The sequence below is a fragment of the Nilaparvata lugens genome, chromosome 3 (assembly GCF_014356525.2).
Source record: "Nilaparvata lugens isolate BPH chromosome 3, ASM1435652v1, whole genome shotgun sequence".
Taxonomy (NCBI): domain Eukaryota; kingdom Metazoa; phylum Arthropoda; class Insecta; order Hemiptera; family Delphacidae; genus Nilaparvata; species Nilaparvata lugens.
Genome location: NC_052506.1, coordinates 35,357,369 through 35,383,178, shown reverse-complemented (window position 1 = coordinate 35,383,178; position 25,810 = coordinate 35,357,369). Strand labels below are relative to the sequence as shown.

General features: G+C 33.9%; 1 protein-coding gene across 2 annotated transcripts in view; it reads right to left on the bottom strand.

Moving 5' to 3' along the window:
- The window catches only part of LOC111046048 (chitin synthase chs-2), a 79,612-nt gene that overhangs the window by 28,827 nt on the left and 24,975 nt on the right, over positions 1–25,810 (bottom strand). For both annotated transcript variants that reach the window (XM_039423630.1, XM_039423632.1), the window contains exons 3-7: positions 7,310–7,554; positions 4,957–5,250; positions 2,989–3,216; positions 1,812–2,011; positions 973–1,120 (exon numbers count right to left, since the gene is read on the bottom strand). In XM_039423630.1, coding sequence (XP_039279564.1) covers positions 973–1,120; positions 1,812–2,011; positions 2,989–3,216; positions 4,957–5,250; positions 7,310–7,554 — 1,115 coding nt within the window. The remainder of the gene's footprint in view (positions 1–972; positions 1,121–1,811; positions 2,012–2,988; positions 3,217–4,956; positions 5,251–7,309; positions 7,555–25,810) is intronic.

Here is a 25,810-nt window from a genome sequence, read left to right as displayed (position 1 = left end):
CATAAACTAAACTAGACTTAATGTGGCCAATTGTGTAACAAGTTCAATTTCGATGGTCTCTAGATTTGCATTGAAGTGAGTATTATACGTGATGCTACTTTGAGCCAACAAATGAAGCTAATTCATTAAATTACTTAGCTACAAAAAGAGGTTTCACAAGCGCGGGACTTTTTAATATATTTCTTTTTCTTTCTTTATCCGGCGCTACAGCCCTAGGTGAGCCCTGGCCTCCTTCACAACACGCCTCCATTCTTCTCTGTTCATGGCTCTTTCTTTCCATCCTCTCACCCCCATCTTTAACAGGTCATCCATCACTTGGTCCACCCACCTGTTCCTTGGCCTACCTTTTTTTCATCTGCTGTGCAACTTGCTATTGAATACTATTTTGGGCATTCTAGCCTTACTCATCCTCATCACATGCCCCAACCACCTTATTCTTTGGGCATTATCGAAGCGTATTATATTTTATCCTTTTTTTAATGTTTCTATTTCTTCATTTTTTCTCATTCGCCATTGCTGCTCATTAACCTGAACGGGAACGTTCAGATTCTGCTTAATATGAATCTTTCAAAGATTTTTAAAGCATTTTCGTCAGCCATATTCATCACCCAAGTTTCCGCCGCATATGTTGCCACTGGACGCACCAATGTTTCATATATTGTTATCTTGGTGCTCCTCCCGACCAACTTACTTTTGAATAATCTGACATTGGCATAGTAGGCCATATTAGCTGCTTGAATCCTTTCTTTTATATAAGCATTATTACCTGTGGCATTTATTGGGCATCCTAGATACTTCAAGTTCCCTACACCTGCAAACTTTTTGTTATTCATGTAGATATTTTTGGACTTTTTAATATATCTGTAGTAAAAGAATGCAGTTGAATGGTTTCGACAGTCCAAAGTCTAAAATATAAAATGAATGAAAGTAGAAATGTAAATGAATTATATTGAATGATGTGAGTGGCTTTACCAAAAATGTAGCATAAGTAGGCAGCAATGATGTGGACCGTGAGCACCATGAGAGCCGTCTTCTGCTCAGCGTTGATGTCGATTATTTCGCCAGTTGGAATGACATCTGCCAGATCAGGGAGGCTCGTTCCTCCGTAGGATGCTCGCACCTGAAATTAAAAGCAGAGAAATCAACACTTTCAACAACGTGGATAATAAAGATTATGGTTCGCAATTTTTTTTCATTTATAAACTGGATGACATGCATAATGTAAGAAATGAATACTCGTAGAATGATGATCTGTATTCCAAGTGATAAAATCATAGAACTATGACAATTTATTTGAATATTACAGCGTATCATATGCTTTTGTAATTAATAGTACCCAACTCAACAGAAAATTTCAATTTGCTTTGATATAGCAGCTTCAAACAATCAAAAAAGTCATTATGACTGTTATGTATTCTAATGTGTTAGTATGGGATCTACTAGAAGATGCATATGAATATGATAACTAATTTTTGTCTTGACAATGTATTACAAAGAATTAGTCAATGAGGGCAAAAAAGATTCAAGGATTCTAATGCTAATGGATATAGGCCTAATTAATTGAAAAGTAGTACATTATTCAATGAATGATATTCATCATTGATTGAAATCACGAATTTCACAAATGACGCAACATCACGTCTGAACTACTCAACTGATTATCTTGAAATGTTGCATATAGATTCTTAATTTACCGAGGATGGTTATAGGCCTATTTTAATACCTGCTAGTATAATAGAAAGTTACAATCATATTCATCATATCATTTTATTTGAGAAATATTCATAAAGAATGATTTCTATTCGTCTCACCTCAGTTATCCTAATTTTGTGTTCAGAAAATCCAGTGGACATCGACGTGAAGAATTTCGATATGCTTTCTCCTCTGTAGAAAACGGCCGCGAGAGTGCAGGAAAAGAAGAGGATGATTTTCCATATAGAGATGAATAGATAAGTGAAGTATCGAGTTCTTTTCAGTCTGTCCTTCACTCTCCATAATGGTTTCATGAAAACTATAAAGAGGAAGAGTTAAATCACTACACATCAATTTGAGTAACGACGTTATCAGGCAATGATGTTGAATCCAGTAACATTCAATCCTGTGTAGTAATGTACAGTACAACCATAGAGGGAAAATAACATAAAAAGATATCCCATGGTCGTTTATGTTCCAAATTTAAGGCCAATTTTTTGCTAATTCAAACCTATTACTGTCTACTACTGCCTATTATTACTGTTTTGGCCTGGTGAGTGTAAACGAAAAAGAACTACTTACTAGGACTAACGGTTTGAGTTAACAGTGAAATTTGGAGCATAAACGCCCTAAACTTTTGAGACAGGATAAAACGTTTTCAACTCAATTCCAACTTTCTTACTCTTTGAAAAATTTAACAAAAATAAATTTTAATCACTAAAAATATGAAACCTCAAATTGAATTCTGAAGCAAGTCTAGAGTGAAGTCATTAAATAGAATAAAAACACTATTGTAAAAAGATTACAATAAAAATTGGATATTGCACATTTATTATTGTGTGTACATGACTGTATCAAGATTTAGATATAATTTGTTGTTTGTTCGTTTCAGGTAATTCTATATGCCAATATTCGAATAACAATCCCTTTTAAATTAGATTTTGATATGTTCAAAGAGCTACGTATTCCATGGGAAATTGTTTCCAATAAAAAGTTTAGTTTATAATCAGCATAAATCTAGACCTACTTCAATTTTATTTCAAAAAGTTCATACAACGTATGTGTAATATATGTCAAAAAATCTCTATCTAAGAGCTCTATAGGCTATAACTTTATCTATCTACCTAAGCTACTTTTTTGTTTACTAGCTCGACAGCTTACTACGATAGGAAGCGGGTAGCGGGTAGCGGGTAGCGCTACCAACTGTTTGAAATTGCGTCCACACTCGTGACAAACTTTATTATTCCTGTATGCTTATTCTATGGTGGAAATATTCATTTTTTTGTTAGTACTTACTGAACACAGAATGCTTGGAAACGTAGTTTTCCCACCAGCCACAGGAGATGCAGAAGAGGGAGACAGGGATGACCCAGAGGTCAGGGCGCAGACTACCCTCGAGGGCGGGCCACACCACGAAGCCTGTGGCCTGCGCGCACAGAGCCACCACATCCACCATTGCCTTCATGTACACCTCCGTCTTCTCCGACCGCGACGTGCAGCCTTTAGTGTTGCGTGACACTAAACCTGCAAAAATATTTATACTATTTTGTAATATCGGTTCCGATAGTTCACTCAAAATTTGGAACAAAAAATATTTGACGTTCCTAAAATCTTTGCATTTCTTATACAAGTTGATCTATACAATATATTACCGTAAAATCACAATAATAAAATACCACTTCATATTCGTAAGAGTATTGAAGGAAAGTAGATAAAATTCAATTATCGCAGTAGATGATTGCAGGAATCATTATTATAAATGAATATTGTATTAACGGATGCTCCAAATAGTAAAATAGTCCTGACTTTGTCTATTATTGAAAGAAAAACTAGTTGATGCGTTGAAATGTATAAAATATGAGTTGAAACAGCTTTGCTGATTAAATTTATTTTTAGATGGAAATTACTGAGATATTGCATTTATTCAAATGCTAATGAATTAACAACTAGCTGTTTACCCTGTTGTCAATATCTGACAGAGCAGAAGTCTTCGGGGTGATTTACAACATTCAATTTGTATTTTCGTTTAATAATAATTATAAATTTATTTGTGTCATAATAAATCAACAATATAATGTTATATCAATGTTATTGCTGCGATTTCCAATAGTAGAACGCATTTTCTTTATTGTCTAGTTCATGGCATTCATAGTGGTTTGGGCTGGAGAAGCAATCCTTCAACAGTTCATATAGTATACTGGTAGACTTCGAATTGATAGTATATAATATGACTTCATGGTTGACGAAGTATCAAATCAAAAATAATGTAGGTACAATGGTGTTGACCTTGATTTAAATGAAATCTGCAACTAAATTGGTTTTAAAAGAGTCTATAAAGTGTTATCGTTTTTGTGCTCACTTTCCATGTATGGAATCTAGATCTGGTATTTTAAAGAAATTCGTAACTGTTATAGTCTCATTCACTTGGACTCATGGGAACGATAATATGTGAAATTAATTATGTAAAGAGTTCCTGCTTTAAAAATTGGATCCCAAATGATCTACTTGAATAATATACATTACTCCATCTAGCTTCAAGAACATGAAAATAATTTTGCTAGAGGGTAATTACGTTATTATTTTCATATTCTTCATCATAACTAAGGATTAGAACATGAAGAAACAACATGTATCCTAGTATGGTTTTTAAGGTATTAGAAGTTGGTTTCATTACATTAGTTATAATGAATAACTGTCATTGCCAGTAAAGTGAGAGCGAGTAACTACTATCTTCAGAGAAAGTAGCAAGTACGTTTGTTTCAAGTTAGTTAGATAATAAATAACACAACTTGTTTTTGCACTCAGAATATGGTTATAAATTTACTGCAATCTTTTCTATCTCTCAAAAACAATATTTTCAAGTAAATTTAACTCCATGTGACGTGACTAACTGTACAAAAAGCAGTTTTATTTCTAGACATTGAGAAGAATACTGTATTTGGAGTTTTTTCAAGTAGGTGTCAGGCACAAGTTTTCAAGCACATGTTATTATTATGCCACCGAATTTTTATAAGGTGAGATCTAGTTATTTTATGAATAACCTAAATGATAAGTAGGCTGCAACCTATTATAATGATAGATTGTAATTCTGGGATACTGAAATTCATTTATAAACTGATTAGTATGCTTTACATACTCAATTTTTCTTTTTCATGCATTGTTTTTTAAATTGTACTGCTCAGTTTGCGTTATGAGGTCAATAATGAGATGTAGTTCCTAGTGCCCCTCAAATATTATATTTTCAAATCAATAGTAAATACTGACTGAAGAGTGCAGGCACAAAGCAGACACAGTTGGTGAGCATGGCACCCTTGATGACGTCGAGGTTGGGCAGCACGATGAACACGAGCAGCGCGAGGCCGACCACGTGGAGCGACTCCATGATGAAGACGAACATGAAGTCATTGAAGGGCGGCCGCCGCCACGACTTGAAGAAGCAGATCCTGATGGAGCGGATGAGGGTGCCGAGCTCAGGAATCATGAACGCCACCACCAGGCACCACGTCCAAGCCACACGCTCCTCCGGCGGCAGGTTCACCACAAATTGCTTATCTCTACCTGCAACACAAGCACCATCAGTCATAGTAGCCCACTTTGGAGGAGCTTCGTTTCGTTGCAAGCGAAACTGTAATAGAATATATTAAACTTTTAAGGGTCATATGCACTATCTAAATTTAACGCTAATCTACGATTACATGAAGGTATGGTATATTTCATTTTATAATGTGTCTCATTCCCGGTTGAACCAACAGCTGATCTATCTCTTTAAACCGAGGTGGTGTTTAAGGGGATAAGGGCCATATGCACCATCTATGTTTAACGCCAAATCACATTTACTTGTATATATGGTTGCATTTATATTTAGCATAATGTGTTTCATACAGGGTTTAAACGAACGACTGACATTTCTCCGTCCAAGGGCCATATGCTAATGCTACGTTTATCACTAATCCACGATTACTTGTAGATATGGATGCATTTATCTGCATGCAGATACTCGGTTTAAACGGAGAAATGTCAGCTGTTCGTTTAAACCCCATATGAAACACATTGTAATAAATGCAACCATATCTACAAGTAAGCGTGGTTTAGCGTTAAACGTGATATTAGCATATGGCCCTAAGCCGAGCATCTGTAACGGGCCTAAGGGCCGTTTGCACAGTCAACGCTTAAACTGAACTCAATCAGCTGGTGGCTTGAACTCAAAATGAACCACATTATAGCGAGACTTGATAAAATATGGATTTAATCCAGTTTAAAATGAAATTTAGTTTAAACTGTCATTGTGCAAACGGCACTGGGTAATATTATTGGTTTCTAATTTTATGTTGAACATGATTATTGATTTCAAGGATTCTTAAAACTCTTTAGTGATTAGGAGTTATTCGTAGGCTGGTGGATAAAGCCTATCATGTTCAATCCCAGACATGACCCAAAGCTTCTAGCAAGATCACTCCTGTGTTAATGGATGAGAACGTTAATTTGTCGGTCCCGGCTGAAAAATAACAAATGTGAAACCCATTTTGTAAGGGATTCCCTACCAAAAAAAGCCAAATAATTTTTTTTTCAGTGATAATTTCTTCTTTGAACATTTGAATCATTTCTTCTTCCAATAGATCTGGATTCTAGACTGTTGAATTTATTTCTGAACTAACTTAAATTTGAGATTGAATCAGTTTTATCTGTTGTATCATCTGTTCATCTCATAATAGGAAACAAGAATAAAGGAATATGAAATTGCAAATAATGAATAATAAGCAATGCTGAATTTTGAAATTTTCTTGAACCAATGTTACTAGAGTTATGCAAACTGAAAATTGCGATTAAATAAAATTTTTACTTCTATAAGTTGAACATTTTTGATAGCAGCAGATTTATTACAGAAAGATAGTTCAGCCTAGATAAAAAGATAAATTATACACAAAACAGAGTTCTGTGATTTACTCAATTATTCTTCAATAATTGACTTATTCAATTAGAGAAGACTCGGATCATACCACAGAATGGATAGAATCCTCCTTTAATTGCGTAGCATCACGTTTCTGTTGATTTCCTGCTCAGGTAACAAGCACCAGTACCAGCAGTTATGTTCAGCTAAATACTCCTTACTGCTCAGTTACCAGAAGAGCTTGAAGTTTCATGTCGAATTCGGTATTTTCAATTGAAATTTTAGAACACTACTTGTACCCACTACTCATGTAGTTCTGTCATTTGTATCATTTGAGACCGGAAATTTGAAATTGAAAACTTTCTCTTTTCTTTTAAAAATCGATAAATTGTAAATTCTATTAGAATTTTTTGGTACAATTATAAATCCCTGAATATTTCAGCTGAAAACAGAAGCTAATAATGAAGTCCATGAATATCGAACAACAATGATTGAACAAATAATGGTATTCGCCATTCTTTCACGATCGGAAGTGAATTTCCAGTGAATTAGAGTGTCAAACTAATTGGTTTCTCATACACGGTTGGCATTCATGTCAGAAAAAACGATGACTTACGAACAATCAGGATCATATAGATTATTATGATTATACTCCTATTATCATAATCTTGATTAATGAATCAATTCTACTACATTGTTTTGTAGTCTTTTTGATTTGCGTTGACTTACCTAAGTCTTTATTGCAGTAGGGAAGGACTCTGTCGGGTCTGAGTTGCGAAGTCATGAAGAAGATGGTGCCTTTTGCCAAGACGCCAGAGCAGAGCACGATGACAAAGGTGACCAGGTAGGCGATCACTTTGAGGATCTTGACGGTGAACTCCAGGCAGACCTGGCTCTCCATCGATCCACTGTCCTGCTTCGGAGGCAGGTCTCTGAACACGTCCCATCCTTTCGTTTCAGAAACAGTCCGTGTACTGAAACAAAATACAAATCATTTCTATTTAGTTCAGACAACTACATGGAATTTAAAATCCACTGTTAATAAAAAATATTATTCATACTGAAAACTGAAAGAGCTGAAACAACGAATAAGATCAGTATATTGGTAGTTGGCAAAATCAAATCCACAATACCAAAAAATCGTAAAGGAGAGTAGTCAGGGAGTAAAAGAAATATGCTAAAATAGAAGTAGATGCTACAAATACTTGTATACTGGCTGTGCCAATTCTCACCAACTCATGTGGGGATTCCAAAGCATTAGGATGGTACTAAACATATGTACACCTGTGCTACTACCATCGTTGCAACGATGAAGCAATATTGAAAAAACTGTGATGGTAGACAGAATTCAAAATACACAAAATGGGTACCGGTACTTGAAATACTATAGAAAAAATGAGTTCAAAGTTCAGTTTAGAGCAATTTAAGATATAAAAGTAGACTCAAAAAGAGAAGGGTTTCAAACTTGAGAAAGTTCTTTGTATTTTACAATTATCCAATTAGGCCCACCCACCTTATGTTAGCAATAAATAAGAAAGGATTGGAAAAAAATTAAGAAGGAAATAGGCTACGGTGGATGAATGAATATTGTGCACAAAAAATATGTTCCTGTTATGATAAATTTTTGGGAATGATTGTCCTTTGTCCGTATGCAGGTATATGGAGGGATATCAATAAGTTGTGATGGTTCTGAAATAATGGTTGACTTGAAAATTCAACTATTGAATGGTATATACTAGATAATTATAGAGATTTGGAAATGAAAGTATTGTCAACATAGTTATGAAGGATTTTGAATACAATATTTATTACAGATTATACCCAAGAGCTTTCTTTCAGCAATTCATATACAGAGTGATTCATAATTATGGTAAAATAATTTAATACGTGATAGTAGAGGTAAAAAAAAAGAGAAAAATTTCTTATAAACATATATCCATAAACGCTTCATTAGCGAGCTATACAGAGTGAAAGATTTCGCCCGGAATTCAGTTCCTCTGGTGAAGTACACCGATGCTGAATTGTTTGGGGACTAGTTTTTGAAAAACTTATGCTGGATTCATATGGAAAAATATCTGAAAAATTGAATAAAACTAGTCTGGAATCTGTAGTGTGAGTAGTTTTTAAGAAAAAAGTTGAAATATGCAAAAAATCTAAGAAGAAAAACACAGACTTCTACGTTTGATGCCCAAAAACTTTCTTTAATGACCAGTAAACAAATAATTTTTCGCAATAAAAATTGTAGAGAATTTAATTCTGAAAAAATTATGTAAGCTGTGTAAACTAGATTTAAATAAAAGTTGGATAAAATGTATTCTTATGTAGTACATTACACCACAAAATTTGCTGTTTTATGAGGAGAGAACACTAATAACTCATAGGTTGTAGCTGATTGCAAATAGAACATTGATTTTAAGAACAGCTGTTCCAAAACAGCTGATTTTTTTTGTTTTAAATAAAAAGATATTTAAAAGAAATTATCAGCTGAGAATTATTTTCAGAAATATTTTAGCTCACTGTTGAACAAAAAATCAAACTGTAAGTTAGGCCTACTGTAGCCGCGCTGTGTTTTTTGTTTAACCTATTAACCAGTTATTTGTAACCATTTCACTTTGCTTCTGTGTTAACTTTTTAAAAAATGGCAGGTAATTTTAGACATTATTCATACTCCGAATTAGCTGACATGCATTTAATGTATGGAATGGGACACTACTGTAATAGTACTGAAGCAAGACGTTTGTATCAAGAGAACTTTCCTAACCGAGTATGTCCAAGTTCAATGTTTTTTTCCACTATTCATCAACGTCTGTCTGAGACAGGTTCTCTGATGTCCAAAGAGCACATTTATGCAGGCAGACCCCGATCTACTAGGACTGTTGAGTTAGAAGAACAAGTTCCTAATGAAATTTATGAACATCCAGAGAAGAGCACGAGAGAATAAAGTGCAGTTTAATGTCAATCAATCTATTATTTTGAGGATACTAAAATAGCAACAATTACATCCATACCACCTCCAGAAAGTTCATACTCTATTGCCACGAGACTGTATTCCCCGTGCTGGTATTTGCCGATGGTTTTTAGTAAAACTTGTTTACCCAAACTTTTTAACAACCGTTTTATTTACCGACGAGGCACACTTTACAAGAACAGCTATCGTTAACCTCAACAACTAACATATTTGGGCAGCTGAGAATCCTCATGCCATCAATCCCAATCTTCCACAACATCAGTTTTCAGTAAACATTTGGGCAGGAATCATAGCAGATCATCTACTTCTGTTCGAGCTTCCTCCCAGGCTTAATGGCATACTCTACTAGTCTTTTGGTATAGGTTTAATGTCATTTAGATATGCTACTTTCATATGAAAAAAAAACTTTTCATAAAAAACCTAATATTTTATTTGCAATCAGATACAACTTATGAATCTCAAAAACTACTCACACTACAGCTTCCAGACTAGTTTTATTCAGTTTTTCAGATATTTTTCCATATGAATCCAGCATAAGTTTTTCAAAAACTAGTCCCAAAACAATTCAGCATCGGTGTATTTCACCAGAGGAACTGAATTCCGGGCGAAATCTTTCATCCTGTATAGCTCGCTAATGAAGCGTTTATGGATATATGTTTATTAGAATTTTTTCTTATTTTTACCTCTACTATCACGTTCTAAATTATTTTACCATAATTATGAATCACTCTGTATATAAATCGTTGGATTTTATAAAAATCTCATTTCAATCCGTATGAATATTTCTTATTAGTACTTATATATTGTAAAGGGATATGATAGTCATCAAAATTATTTATTGGAAAATGGAGAGGTGCAATGAAAGTTCCAGCAACACCTCACTCATTTCGACTGAGTAGCCCGCATTCCGCCAAATAATAAAGAATGTGCCAATCAAGGACCATGCTATTACATTCACTCAAATCAGCCATTATACAAGTTGATATTAAAAGCCGCTAGACATGAGACACGTTGGCATGTTCAATTGTGTAGCGAAAACAAGTTTGTTGCAGACTAGCGGATCTGTTGTTGGAGATAAGTGGGAGGTGATGTGGCTTGGAGTCCAGAGTGGCAACTTGGAGTGGGAAGGTGATTTCTGACCTAAGAAAGCAAGAGTGGTCTGGACGGCCTTGCTCTGGAACAATGAACTGTACCACAATCTCAACCACGCCCCGTCTCTCAACACCGCCGCCGCCGCAACTTTACATTAAAACTGTACCAGAATTATTATTGTCATTAGATTGCAACATGAAAATGCGCTCTCGTTTTCCTGCCACTGCGCGCGATAACGGAATCACAACCTTCAAGCAATGCAGTGGCCACATTCCCCATTGGGCGACTAGAACTAGAAGGCTACATAAACCAACCTACACGGAAGACATCGGTATAGGTTGCGATATTGCCTAGAGCGACATAACGCCTTGCTGTTGAATGAGCGATTGGTTGATTCGCCAGTAATTGAGATGGAGTTTCCGTGGTAAAAACTGACAGGATTTTGATACCGACAGATTGAGATTAATTTTTTAGTAGGCCTAGAAATCTCAACAATTGAATGCTTTACAACGCTCCAATACATAGCTGACATAAAAACTATTTTTTTAAGTTTCATTGAGAGGTTGTTTAATAACATAAACAGAGCTATATATTTCAATAGTCTCCCTAGTATTTGATTTACAATAGATTCTTCATTGATTATTAAAAAACAATAAGTAATGCACTTTGTGATTTAGTTGAACTAGTAAAGTGTTTTTTTTTATATTTCGTTTTTTAATCTCTGGAGAGCGTTTACCCTTTTTTTGTTTCAAGTACGTTACAACGTGTGTCAAATCATTTGTTGTTTAAATTTGCATTTTTTGTTTGATCTTTTTTTCTAAGTCAGCTTAGAGAATGGATTATGGATGGTGTCTCAAGCCGAAGGACACCATATGACATAGTAACGTATGTCAAATTATTTTCACTTTCCTTGCCCTATTACCATAGGTAAGGAAAATATTGCATTCCGAAAAAAATTAAGGTACCCCAATTTCCAAATTTCTATACGTTTCAAGGTCCCCTGAGTCCAAAAAAGTGGTGTTTTGGTATTGGTCTGTATATGTGTGTGTGTGTGTGTGTGTGTGTGTGTGTGTGTGTGTGTGTGTGTGTGTGTGTGTGTGTGTGTGTGTGTGTGTATGAGTGTATGTGCGTCTGTGTACACGATATCTCATCTCCCAATTAACGGAATGACTTGAAATTTGGAACTTAAGGTCCTTTCATTATAAGGATCCGAAACGAACCATTTCGATCAAATGCAATTCAAGATGGCGGCTAAAATGTTGTCAAAAACAGGGTTTTTCATGATTTTCTCGGAAACGGCTCCAACGATTTTGATCAAATTCATACCTATAATATTCATTGATAAGCTCTATCAACTGCCACAAGTCCTATATCTGTAAACATTTCAGGAGCTCCACCCCATCAATGCAAAGTTTGATTTTAGATTCCCAATTATCAGGCTTCAGATACAATTTAAACGAAAAAAAATCAAGTGGAATAGATTGAGCATGAAAATCTCTACAATTAATGTTCAGTAACATTTCCACCTAAAATTGAAAATAAACTCTAAATTCGAGAATATGTGATTATTCAATTGCAAATTATTGTTGATTCTATTGAATCATTCACTATGAAGAGATAGCAGACCTCGTGTGTCTCCAGCGTTATTGCCCTGTCACCAGCTGGCTCAAATCTTTGAATAGTAGACTTGAGATGGGCTGGAACACTAGCGTCAGGTGATCAATTTTCATAACGGCAAGGAAAGTTGTGTGATTGCGCCACACCAGATTTTTTGTTTTAGTTTGATCCTTTTTTTCAAGTTTTAAGTTAGCTGAGGATGGATTACTGATATAGTGTATCAAGCCAAAGGAAATGACATACGTTTTAAAATTTCAATTCATACAAATTATGCGATAGTCAGATTCAATTTAATCTATAAAAATTCCTTATAGGTAACAAATAACATGAAAATATGAGTGATCTTATGCCAGGAGGTTAGTCATCCAGACTTTGACGTAGAGTTTCAAGCCTCAGTTTTCTATTTAATAGGTACTAACTTCATATTCTACCGAGGACTACATCTCAAGTTTTTCAAATTATTGAGAGTAAAAATATTGTACCTATAACACCTTATGTCAGACTTGTTAAGACCATGATAGACCATGCACAACTACCGGTACGGTAACACCAATACATTTTTATAGAATACAGTAGCCTACATTGCCTCAATACTAGGGGTCTGCCTGTAAATAACTTTTTGAAAAAAGTATTATCACACTCATCTTGAATATAATTCCTTCTGCTCTTTTAGAGAATTTCTATATTTTTGATTTAGTAGGAGTTTGATGCTCAATCTTGTAGCTACTTTAATTTTTATAAATTAAAATTACACTAATTCTATTTAATAGTGCAAAAAGATTGGGTTGGGCTTTAAACTCTTACCGTACCTAGTGAATTTTGTCGTTTTTTAGAATTTCAAGTTTATAAGAGTACTTTTTACGTACGGTAAACAATGCTGATATCTGATATAAGTTACCGCCTTCTTTTTCAAGATTTTATCTTAAAACCTTGAGTAAATCAGTTTTTCAATTTAATTCATTGAACTGAGAGAAAAGCTGAACAACTACCTATAAGTTAATCTATAATCACAATATTATAAACACATAAACACTGAAATTTGAAATTATTATGAAAACGAACAAGATGGATTGTTAATAACAATAATAATATTATCATAACCTCAAAACATCATCACCTAAACTCACGTGGTACAGTCCGTACAGTGCTGCGATCTGTTTACGTTTTTCCAGTGTATCAGATTCAAATCGACGGACGCGTATTTGCTAATTTGCTATCTGCATATTTATTCATACTGGTAAATATTTATATTTGTTATATTCTTAAAATTAATGGATTCAGGACTACTCATATTTTATTTATAAAATAACATTATTGTACCCTTTTTTGAGAAGTTTTTAATATGAAATAACAGTTTAAAAACACAAATTAAAACTTGGACATACCTAGCGGCCTAATTAGACTTTAATTTGTGTTTTTTATCTGTTATTTTATATTAAAAATTTTTCAAAAAAGGGAACCATGAAGTTATTTTATATTTGTTAATAATTGATGTCGAATGGAAACTACTTGTATTGATCACATTTTCTTTAAGTCGAAATATAATAGGATAAAAGTTCGGAGTGCAGTGATTGAATCGCTCATTACTGACCACAGAGCGGTTTCAGCTTCATTTTCAATAGTCTACCAGAATATAGAGACAGTGATGCTACTCCAGTAGTTCAAAATATAACAGATTTTAATAAAGTTAGCTGACTTATTGATGGAACACGACTGGACTTATTTATATGATTGTAACCTTGTAGATGGCAAGTTTTCCATATTCATGGATGTACTCCTCAACTATATAAATCAGTGCACTTACCAGCGCCAAAGTTCTTTTAAAAATAATAAGCACTTGAAACCATGGATGACAGATAGCATTAGCCTTGCAATTAGAAATCGTGATAAACTTTACAAAAAACACAAGAAATATCCCCAAAATAATAATTATAACATGATTTTTTAACTGCAAAGAGTAATATAAATAAATTGATAAAAGAACAAAAATATAAATACTTTTCAAAATTGAAGACTTTTCCTGTAAAGAAGCAGTGGGATATACCATTGCCTCAATGGCAATGTATAAAATAACTTATAATTATAAACTTATATTATTATATAAATAAGTTCGTTTCCAATCGAACTTATAAGTATATAATGTATATTAGGGAAAAATTTATGCTGCGATATTTTTATTAAATAAAAAGAGCAATGCGATATTCAAAAGACATTCAGTGGGATGGACCATCAATGATCATTGTGGTCAAGCTACTTCTAAAAAAAAGCCTATCCATCTGCATTGCGGAAATAGTGTTTTGATTGATGAAAAACTCATCGCAAATAAATTCAATGAATATTTCATAAACATACCACAAGAAATAATTTTTTCTATACATGATCCAGATGAATCGATGAATGATAATTATAATAGAAAATTCAAAACTATTAATTTCTGTAACTCTTTCTCTCTAAAACCCATAATTTTTTTGAATTATTAGCTGAAATAAAAATATTGAAGAGAGGAAAGTCTCCAGGACCGGATAATATATCATCTAATTGAATAAAATCAATATCTTATGCAATAGTACCTATTTTGTGTCACATCTTTAATGCGAGCTTTTCAGAGGGTAAATTCCCAACTAGACTCAAAACTGCAAAAGTGATCCCGATATTCAAAAGTGGATCTAATACAGAAATCTCAAATTACAGACCCATCTCATTACTCTCAGTTTTTTCAAAATTTTTGAAAAACTTTTTAAAAAAAGAATAATATCCTTTTTCAGTAGAGTAAAGTTCTTTCATAGGGATCAATTTGGTTTCCAGGAGGGCTTAAGTACAGAGCAGGCGCTTAACAAGTTCATGGCAGATATCTATCACGGGATCAATACACCTCATAAGTACAGAACGTCAGGTCTATTCTTAGACATAAGAAAAGCATTTGACACTGTAGAGCACAATATCCTTTAGGAAAAGCTTCGTGCTGCTGGAATCCGTGGGGTGGCTAACATGTGGCTAAGATCATATTTGTCAGATCGCAAGCAATATGTTTCAATTTCTAACAGTGATAGTGATTTGGCAATGGTTAAATATGGTGTCCCACAAGGATCAGTTTTGGGTCCGATACTATTTTTAGTGTACATCAATGATTTATTTTCTCATACTTTTAATGGATCCATTACATCCTTTTCTGATGACACAGCCCAAGCATACTCAGCCAAAGACGAAAGAGAATTGCATAGAATGATTCAGCATGATCTATTTGATCTGCGATGTTGGTTTGATTGCAACAAATTAGCAATTAATGCAGCTAAAACCTCCTACATAAACTTCTCTTTGTCAGCAACTTTCTATTTCCCAGATCCTATTAAATACCATCAATTTGGATGTGATTCGGTGGGTTGTGACTGTGAAGTTATAAAACAATCAGAATCCGTCAAATATTTAGGATTGATTTTGGACCAGAGTTTAACTTGGGACTTTCACATAAGAAAAATAAAAAGTTACCTTCTATATTTAGTAAAGACATTTTATCGATTAAGAGAGTTCTTCCCTGTATCTATTCTTCGTATGATGTATTTTGCTTTTTTCAATTGTAGGTTGGAGTATGGCATTTCTTGCTATGCTTCCACATTCATGTCACATTTTAAAAATCTTATAGTTCTACAAAAATCTGTCATTAGGGTCATTTATGGTGCTAGTAGACGGGCTCATACTTTCCCTATTTTTAAATCATTGGGTATTCTCCCTTTTAGATATATGTATGTGTTGAAAGTTTATCCCTGTTTTATAAAATGAGTGGGGATAGATATTTGATGGAAAATATTGGACAAGACAGTTTGGTTACACGGCAAACTACACGAATGCTGGTGAGACTTCCCAAACCCAACTGTACCACCTTCCAAAGATGTTTCATTTTTCTGGGACCAAAATTTCACAATATCCTTCCTGAGGAAATAAGGAAACTGAAAATTTGCAAACAATTCATCCGTAAAACGAAGTGTTGGCTATGGCTTCATTCACCTTTGGAAATTGAAAATTTCTTCAGAGTGGTAAGCTAAGTAAATAAATTGTCATAAAACCTAAACATTTTTCTTCTTCTTCTCTCTTCTGTCTTAAATTCTTTTTTCTGCCTTAAAATACCTATTGGTCGATTTATAGGTGGTGGCTTCCTCCCTTCTGTTCACATGAAGTTTATATCACTATGAGATATAAGTAACGAGGGGAATGCTCCGATGTGTCAATTGTCGAATATTGATGACTGTGTGAATGCGTGTGTGTATGTGTCTTATCGTTTTCATATTTATCCCATTATTCAAACTCCTATTCACGGACAAGGGCTTTGCGGAGGCTCTTTTGTGAATAGTATTTTTGTTTGCATCGGTTCTCACATAAAATGTTAAGGTTCATTTCCACCATCAGTTACATTATTCCAAAATGTTGATATGAGTTGTGTACTTATAAGTTTAAAGTTAATTTCTACTGTATTATTGATACATTATTATATAGTGCCAAATTAACATTTCAGAAGTGCTTAGTATCCTTAAATTGTTAGTTATAGGTATCTGATGAGATGTTTTTTATTTTGTTGTATTGCTGATGTAAACAATAAAACTTGAAACTTGAAACGAATAGGCTGAAATTCATCCTATATTATTTAACGAGCAATTTCTGTTTAGATGTTTGGATTTTTTTTATGTTTGTATTTCACCGGATCTCGAAGACTGCTCTAACGATTCTCACGAAATTCAGAACATAGTAGGTTTATAATATAAAAATTCCATTGCACCAGGTCTAATCCCTGGGAAAACTCGCTAAAGAACATTAAAAGGATAATTATCATTCATCCTTGGGAAAACAGCTGATAATAATTTTATTATTTCGTCGTCTATTGATGATGGAAGTGAGTGAGCGAGTTCATGTGTGTGGGACTGTGTCAAAATTATGACTCAGCTGCTGAACTTTTGTAATCATTCAATCAGGTACTTAGTGTCGGTTGCAAAAAAACGGGCTATTTTCAATCCTGATTAATTCCAGTAGATCCATCTTTTTGAAATGGTCTTCTCTGATTTGGTTCACGTGAAATTAATCAGGATTGACATTTAACCGGCTTTTGTGCAACCGGGCCTTTATGAGGGAAATTTTTGCATTCCTCTGGGAATTAATCTCAATTTACTGTGATTAGATAGAACATTTCTGTATGAACTATGAATGTTATTATAATTTCTTCTTTCGTAATAATTTTTTATGCTTTTGTACTCCAGAGCGAAGCTCGGTCCCCGATATTTTTAGTTATTATTCAAGACAAATGATCAACATATTATGAATATTGTGGTTGATGCTATCAGAGATAGGGGAAGATCTAAGAGAAGTACTAACTTCTCTCTAATGCTATACACATTTCATGTCATAATAGAACTTCTATGCTCACACTCACAACAAACCTTTTCTACTATCAATTACAGAAAATAACTTTCGTTGTTAGCGTGTTGGACCATAAATAATTAAATAATAGACTAAATAATATTGTTCAAGTCAAGTTTCCTATTAGTTGTCACGTGGTAATTTGAAACCACCAAATATTTTTAAATGAGCCAATAAAATGTAATAGAACTATAAAATTGGAAAGAAGGTTAGACCTATCCAAAGAGTAAATCAACTCAAATCAAGTATTATTAGCGATTAGGAGTAATAGCATTATCAACAACGATAAGAAAACATGTATTATTGTGATTTAATAATTATGAGAACCCATTGGTAAGATCAAAAAGTTATAAAGCGGCATAATTATTATTGGCGGATTACAAAAAAATAAAATAAAATGCATGAACATTGAGGTTAGAGTTACTTGTTTACGTTTTGAAAAGAATTAGTCGATCTTGGATAAATCGATAATTATTAGAACCAATACTGAACGAATCAGCTGATTATTCGATCAACCCATATGACCGGTTGAATCATATAAAATTCACTCATAAAGGATATATTATGTATACTAAAGGAAGTCGATGTGTAGAAATACAAATAACTATTATTTCTGTATAAATATTTATTATAATCTAAAAAAGCATGATAAATCAAGAGTATACAAAACTCATATAAAAACTAAATGTATTATCTATTAAAATCGTATGTTACGATTTATTTATGAATTCAATTTAAGATAAACACTCCATATATTTGTATAAAAACTTCTTTTATTTAATTTTTTCTATTGTAAAGCCGAGGAAGCCCTGATTCCCAAGGCAACCAATTGTATTGAGTCTATTAAATTCAAGACAAATGATCAACATATTATGAATATTGTGGTTGATGCTATCAGAGATAGGGGAAGATCTAAGAGAAGTACTAACTTCTCTCTAATGCTATACACATTTCATGTCATAATAGAACTTCTATGCTCACACTCACAACAAACCTTTTCTACTATCAATTACAGAAAATAACTTTCGTTGTTAGCGTGTTGGACCATAAATAATTAAATAATAAATAATATTGTTCAAGTCAAGTTTCCTATTAGTGCAGGTAATTGAATGGTAAAAGTTACGAGGAAAGACTGGACAATATAGGAGCTGCGAAGTATTCTCTGTTGGCTAAGAAATCCTTTGGCTGAAAAGACTAACTTATGATAACTGAAAGTGTGTGGGAGAAAGGAGTATAGTAGGAGTGGAGGGGGATAGCGCGAAAGATTTAGAGGTAGAGATAGTCTAACTGAAAGTAACTAAATTTATAACTCTGGTGCTGTCCGCTGTCCACTGCAAGCGAAAAAAAGAAGTGTTGAACGCCAGCATGCCAGCCAGCTATTGTTAGTATGGCGGGTCCATGGCATGGCATGGCATGACGAGGGTGATGAGGAATCTCGTCGACCTTGCTTATGCAGTACGCGAGCTAGCTTTCGATAACCCCACCAATGATTATGATGATGATGATGGCGATTATGATTATAAGATTGCGGCTACAGCTCACGACACTCTGATTTTGACGGTGAGATAGAAGATGTGAGAATGATGAAGGAGTGACAAAGAAAGAATGACTGTTTTCATGGAGAATTATAATTCTCAGGAGAAAAAGTGTGTGTAAAAGTGGACATTGAGTAAAGAGTGAGAAAAGAGGCCTTAAAATTGTATGAGAAAGAGCGAGAAGAGATACTGCGTTTAAATGGAAAGGATTCTTGTTGGATGGTATATTTATTTAAATGTCACTCGTTTCAAAGACTTTATAACATGCTATATGTCATTGACGCTGAATTCATTCTACTGTGAGATTTTATTGAAAGAGTAGATTATTAATAATATGAAGATCTCATATTGAATAAAATACAGACTAGTGAATAGAAAGATTAGGAGTGAGAGGTACAGCTTTAAAATGATAGGTAAATACCATAAAAATATCTAGATAAATATCTTGGAAAATCTTCTATGTGATAATTTGCATTCTACCTGAATCATCACAATAAATCAATATTATGTAGGCTACTTGGATAAAATATACTTCTAAAGCTACTTCATGGAGTTCATATTCCTATGATTCACTCGAAATTGAGTTCTATGATGAAAAATAAATTCTTGAAAATAAAACCTTTGAGCTAGAAAGTGAAAGTTTGAGAAAAACACTTTAGTGGATGTAAGGAAACTTGATTGTGAGAAATAACACAGAATGGGAAGTAGTGGTCATTGTTAATGCTTGTAGTACTTTTATTTTACAATTAAATGCTTTTACATGATAAAAAGCTTGATTCAATACTGAGAGCTCATACATTTTAATAACAATGAAGCACTTTGATAGCGCCATGAAGCTTTGATTCGATAACCAACTTATTATAATACATGTATGTTTTTTTCATTGTTTACAATATTTTATTAATGTTCTAGTCCGTATTACTTCTCATGTGAACATTGTTCATAAACTTGAAAAAATTATGTTTTCATGATATACTTGCATCAACAAATGATATTATTCCAAGATTGAAAGCTGAAGTTTTTCCAGAAGCATTAACTAGAAAATGCACTTGGCTTTCTCTCCCAATGAACTCTTGCACTATACGTCTAATGACACTTTGATAATATCTATCATGAAGACAGCAATACTGTGTTACATAACACTATTATTGTTCTGTAAATCTGTAGAAGCATGAAAAAGGTTCCATGATCGAAATACTCACGATTACTCAAACTGATGTCTCATTTCCGACAGTCATTAATCCCAAATAATGCATCTAATGACCTGATAGTATCCGCGTTCTCCCAATGCTCGTTGAAAAGATAATCATAGCTCAAACTCTAAGCTACCAGCTTTCACAATATAGAAAATAGCAATAATTCCACTATCGCAGCAGACCTCGATGAGTATTGAATATCTTTACATTCTTCAAGTCTATAGCTCTGTTGATTATTATGGTTTCAAAATAGACCTGAAATTAGAGACTTAATCAATGTCTTTTACAACATATAAGTATGTACATCTTCAAGTATGGGTTTCCGTCTCACCGATATAATGAAATTTCAAAGAAATAGCATTATTGAAGATTCTTAGCTTTACATCATCCTATCTAATGAACACAAATGAGTTGGGACTCAGTTGTCAATTATTGATAACAATGAACAGGCTACAACTGTTTGATCGAAGCACAGTTCTTGGTTGCATAAGCCAGCTACTAAACTGGTACCGGTAATGAGTTTATTACAAGCTCAGTAGCCTACTGGTTACGGGGCCGAACATGAGAATATATATATTATCAAAGACTACATAGACGTTCTATATAATTATATTAGCTTATCGAGTTATATGTTATGAGTATAGTCGAAGGTATACTCATACTACAAGTAGTATCGGGCTGTTGAAATTGTTCGATAGTGAATTACTACACTATCCTGTTGCTGAAGTGTTACGGTGTTTCACTTCAGAGCGTTTTACTATTAAGTTATTGATAATGTTATAAGCTAATAAGCATTAAAAAAAACATAAATACATTCCATTGAAACAATTTATCTAGTCTCAACAACTCCAATACGATCTACATTCAATTATTTATATGTTCAGAATAATGCCAATCTACCTCATTCTTCTCGCTGTTCTTATTGAGTCTACCTGTTTGGAGAAAAAATTCGAATGGGGAAAAAACTCTTTCGTAATTTCTTGATTGTGATGAAAAACATGCTGAAAGACCATTTAATAATAATAATAATAAATAAATTTATTTCCTTTAAAAAATACAGTCAAGCAATTAAAACATAAAATGTACAAAATATCTACAATACAATAGTTGGCTTATGAAAAAATATGGAATTTAATTCTATTGGAAATTAACCTACTCAACTATGGGAAACCCATGTACTAGAATAGATGTGTACATTTATCACCCATTATGATTGTTTGGATTGATTAATAATGCTTTTTGAAAGATAGATAGATAGATAGATACATAGCCGGATAGATAGATAGAATAATGCTTTTAAGAATGATAATGATATTATGGTGTCGCTGGAGTGGCAAAGAAGAATAAAATCATTGGGTGAGACTTCTTACTCAGGTCTGAGCTCTTATTTCGATGATTGGATCTTCTGTACTTCCTTCGGAGAATGAGAATTCCCATTTCGACTAGTAATTAGCCTCAAGGCGCTATTTGTTTACGTGATAAAACAAGGAAGTTTGAGGAATTTTCTTATTTCCAGTCAACTTTCTCTTGACGTTTTTCTAATAGATACCTTTTGTGTTCACCTTGACGTAATTATATGTTGAATATCTGAACAAATTTGTCAAGAAATAATAGTTTTTGAACTACACTCAACGGAGAAAATGCATAGCTTATTTTTGGCTACTCTGATAGATATATTTTGATAAAAGAGAATACCCTATACAGTGTTCTAGCTTTTGGAGATCGCAATTACAAGCTACACAACTTTAGACGTGATTGGGGTTCAAGTTTGCCACTTTTGATTATTTTCTGAAGGCAGAATGCTGGAGAATTGCATGAGTGTTCCAAAGAACCTTAGTTATTATGGCCGAGGATAGTGGAGGCTATTTGCAATAGTTGCGAAAATTGGACACGTGAAGAAAATATCACGTGTATATTAATTTCCAAGTGGCATGTGGAGTATATAAGCTGTAGAAAGAACATTGGTTAGGTATATCTGGGTGATCTAAATGGTAGGTCGTAATTCAACTGAAATGCCATGACCTTTGGCAAAAGCCAACCATACAAGACAAGGAACACCTACAACTGGTTAGTGGTTCAACTGTTCCGGTTGAGAACAATAAAGTCGGATTATTACTACATCGAAGGTGAGTCACATTAAGAAAAGACTTCATTTGATACCTTTTTTGCAATGTACCGTACTGGTAACTTATTGAGCGTTTATTACCCAAGGATCCCCATGATGCGAGCATTTCTAGCCGAGCATGTATGTATCCAGCCGAGAGACCAATAATGGCAGTCACAATCGATTTACAGATTGATAGATAAGTTAAATCAAAGATGCTGTGACAATTTTATGCTCCGGCATCATGAAGCCGGATCTGCTATGACTTTTTATCTCCTAAATCGCCTTTATTTACTTTTCTGAATTAGGTCTATAATGTTTATGTTTACTTTTGCTTCATCAAATGCAACATTCTGTTGTGAATAATTAAAGCATGATATTCCTTACTGGAGGCAACGTCTATAAGCATGTTAAGGTGAGTTGGTGCATGACATTTTATTTCTTCAATATTGAAGAATAATTTTCATCTTATTAGCCAATAAGGAACAAGATAGGAAGAATTTTGAATGTCTACACTTCTGTTTATCATTAATTCTCTGTAATAATTGGTTAGTTTATTGTCAGTAACCAAGAAACCCCATTCCCCTTTTCTTCACTACATTTTAAAGTTTTAAACTGGATTTTCAACAACAATCTTCCTTATAGGTTATAGCATAGAGCGAAGATAGCATAACTTGTATCAGATGTATCTGATTATTATAGCTTAGTCTTAGTATATTATTTAAACAAACTGATCTGTAGAGGTCGTTCTCAGGTTGCATCTAATGCCTTTTAGTACGATCGGGACCTTGTAGAGTTTCAGAGGAGTCTAGATTTACTGTTATCTTTTTACTGTTAGCTATCAGTTTTTTGTGGAATTGGAGACCAATCATTCATCCCACATTCAAAACTGCTGAAGGATTCTGTGTGGTGGATTCCGTCAAACTGTTACTACTAGCTCTACTGGTTATTAATGATAGGATAATACTCCACTATTGTACTGAAAGTTAATAGACAGTCGTCTATCATAAGACGATATCATTAAATTAATATTGTTTGTTTATCATTATAAGGGCTGTCTTGGAAAGGTTTTCATCAGCAGAGATATTAAAAGATGTTGAACACTCATCTATTTCACATACCTTGCATGACGAACTACTTTTTCACGACACTACAGTCGAGTTTATTGAATAACAGTAATTAAAACTAGTACTCACGCGTGGAGAAGATAGTTTAAAAACGAAGCTGTTCAACGTTATGTGTAACACTGTAATTGTATTTGAAAGCCCCCTTTAGTAGTTTTGTCATACGCCAATATTATCTTATCACTGATATTATTTATTACAAAAAATATCATTGTCCAGGTTCCTTCTTTTTAATTGAAGCAGAATACCAAGTCAATCACCTTCATCTTTTTCACTGTATCTATGACATGTGTAGTCAGCAATATTTCTATCGAATCTTTTGCCATTGGCTTTGATGAACTCTTTGTAACAGCCTGTGCGTCTTGCAAAGCTTCGTAGCGAATAGTATATCTCAAGCGGACACCACCTATCTTGCTTTGCTTGCCTACTCTCGCATTGTCAAAGAGCAAAACGTAAAAGAAGATAGATAGATGCGGAGTAGAATCAAAGATAAAAAGAAGAGGATAAGAAGAAAATAACGAAGAAGGCGGGTGCTGCCTACGAACAAAGAAAGAAGTGTTTCCGGTGACACTGCCTTCGCAATCGATCGATTCTTTTGATAGGAACCGAAATTCATCTTCCGTTCCCATTCTTTTGAATCTTGATCGTTTCCCAAGTGATACTCATCAACCTTTCTATTGCTTCAATACTACATCTCATCATGATAGATGACGGAGAACAAGTGGACGAAGATATAAAACTGGATTGACAGTTAGATGTGCAATGAACTCATGAAAGGGACTGCGAAACAGATTTGTTGGCAGATTAGATTTGCGTTCTCAGTAATGCAATAAAGGAGAAAACATGAATTCTTCCCATATTGATCAATCTTAAAACACTTCTCTTGAAGCTGGTTCACATTGAGCTATATTAGATACTCTGATGAAAGTTGATTCAAACCATTCAATCATGAAGAAAAATTATATTTATCCATGAATGTTCTTTAAAATTTTCCTTCGGCTGTCCAAGCAAATGAGAAGGTGAAATTGACTGGATCTCGATATTAATTACATCCATCCAATTAAAGAGTCACCAACCAAATATTATTTTATATCAACTGAATGTATTGCCAACTTTTCGTTATGTGTTTCAAAATAAGTGTCACTGACAGTGGTTCAGACTTCGCATTCCTGACTTTTAGATTCATATTGATGTAATTGAATCCATTTTTTCTTCATTTGAGATTTGAAACTCCCCATGCAAGTAAAGGTAAGTTAATCAGTCTTATCAGTCGAAAAGAGATTGAACTTGTTTATAGATAATTGTAGGTTTATTGAGCAGTTTCTCAATAATTAATGTTTATAGAGTTCATTTTACGAAGAATAATTTAATTCATTGTCACATTAAACACATTTCAATGTTCTAAAATGTATAAGTATGAAAAAACTTTTCGCTTCAATTTCCTGCTTATATCTACATAGAAATAACTGAATATTAATTATGCTCATTCATACATTGTGAAAATAATAATTGAGGAGGCATTGAAAATTCAATTCGGCAGACTAAAATGAAGAGGTTAAGGACACAGCTACGCAAGAAGAATGATCTCCGCGCAGTATCTTTCAGATAAGAAAAGGTGGACTTCCTCAGTGAGTGGTCCACACATCCTTCTCTGAATCTCCTTCTCCAACTCCCTTCCACCTATTATCTGTCTTCAGGCTCTCCTTGTCTATTCCTTGTGGCTCTTCTTCGACCTCCTTAAGTCTTTATTGTCCCAGTGGCGCACGATTAACACGAGCCAGTCGGCTAAGCCTGGTTAGTCCAAGACAATGCCACTTTGTCCTTGTATTGCTCCTGAGCCTTCCCAATCTTCTATTCTTCTTTGCTGGCTTACAAGGGTCGTTGGTTCCTCCAAAGGATAAGAAACGATCCAAGGAGTCGTGTCTTCCTCGTACTTTAAGACACTGATATCCATAGTTAGATCATAGAAAAATTCAATTCTCTGAATGACTGCTTTTTCATGTAGATTTCTGTCGTCTGGGACAATCGTAAAAAATATTTTTTCCTCTCAGAATTACTCCTCTTGAGTTGAGATTATTGTATCTCAATTTTTATTATTGTTTTTGATATCTTGATCAATTTGAAAGAATACCTTCACTAATATGTCAATGATGATAAAATCATTCATTCTAATTTCAAATTTAATAATTAA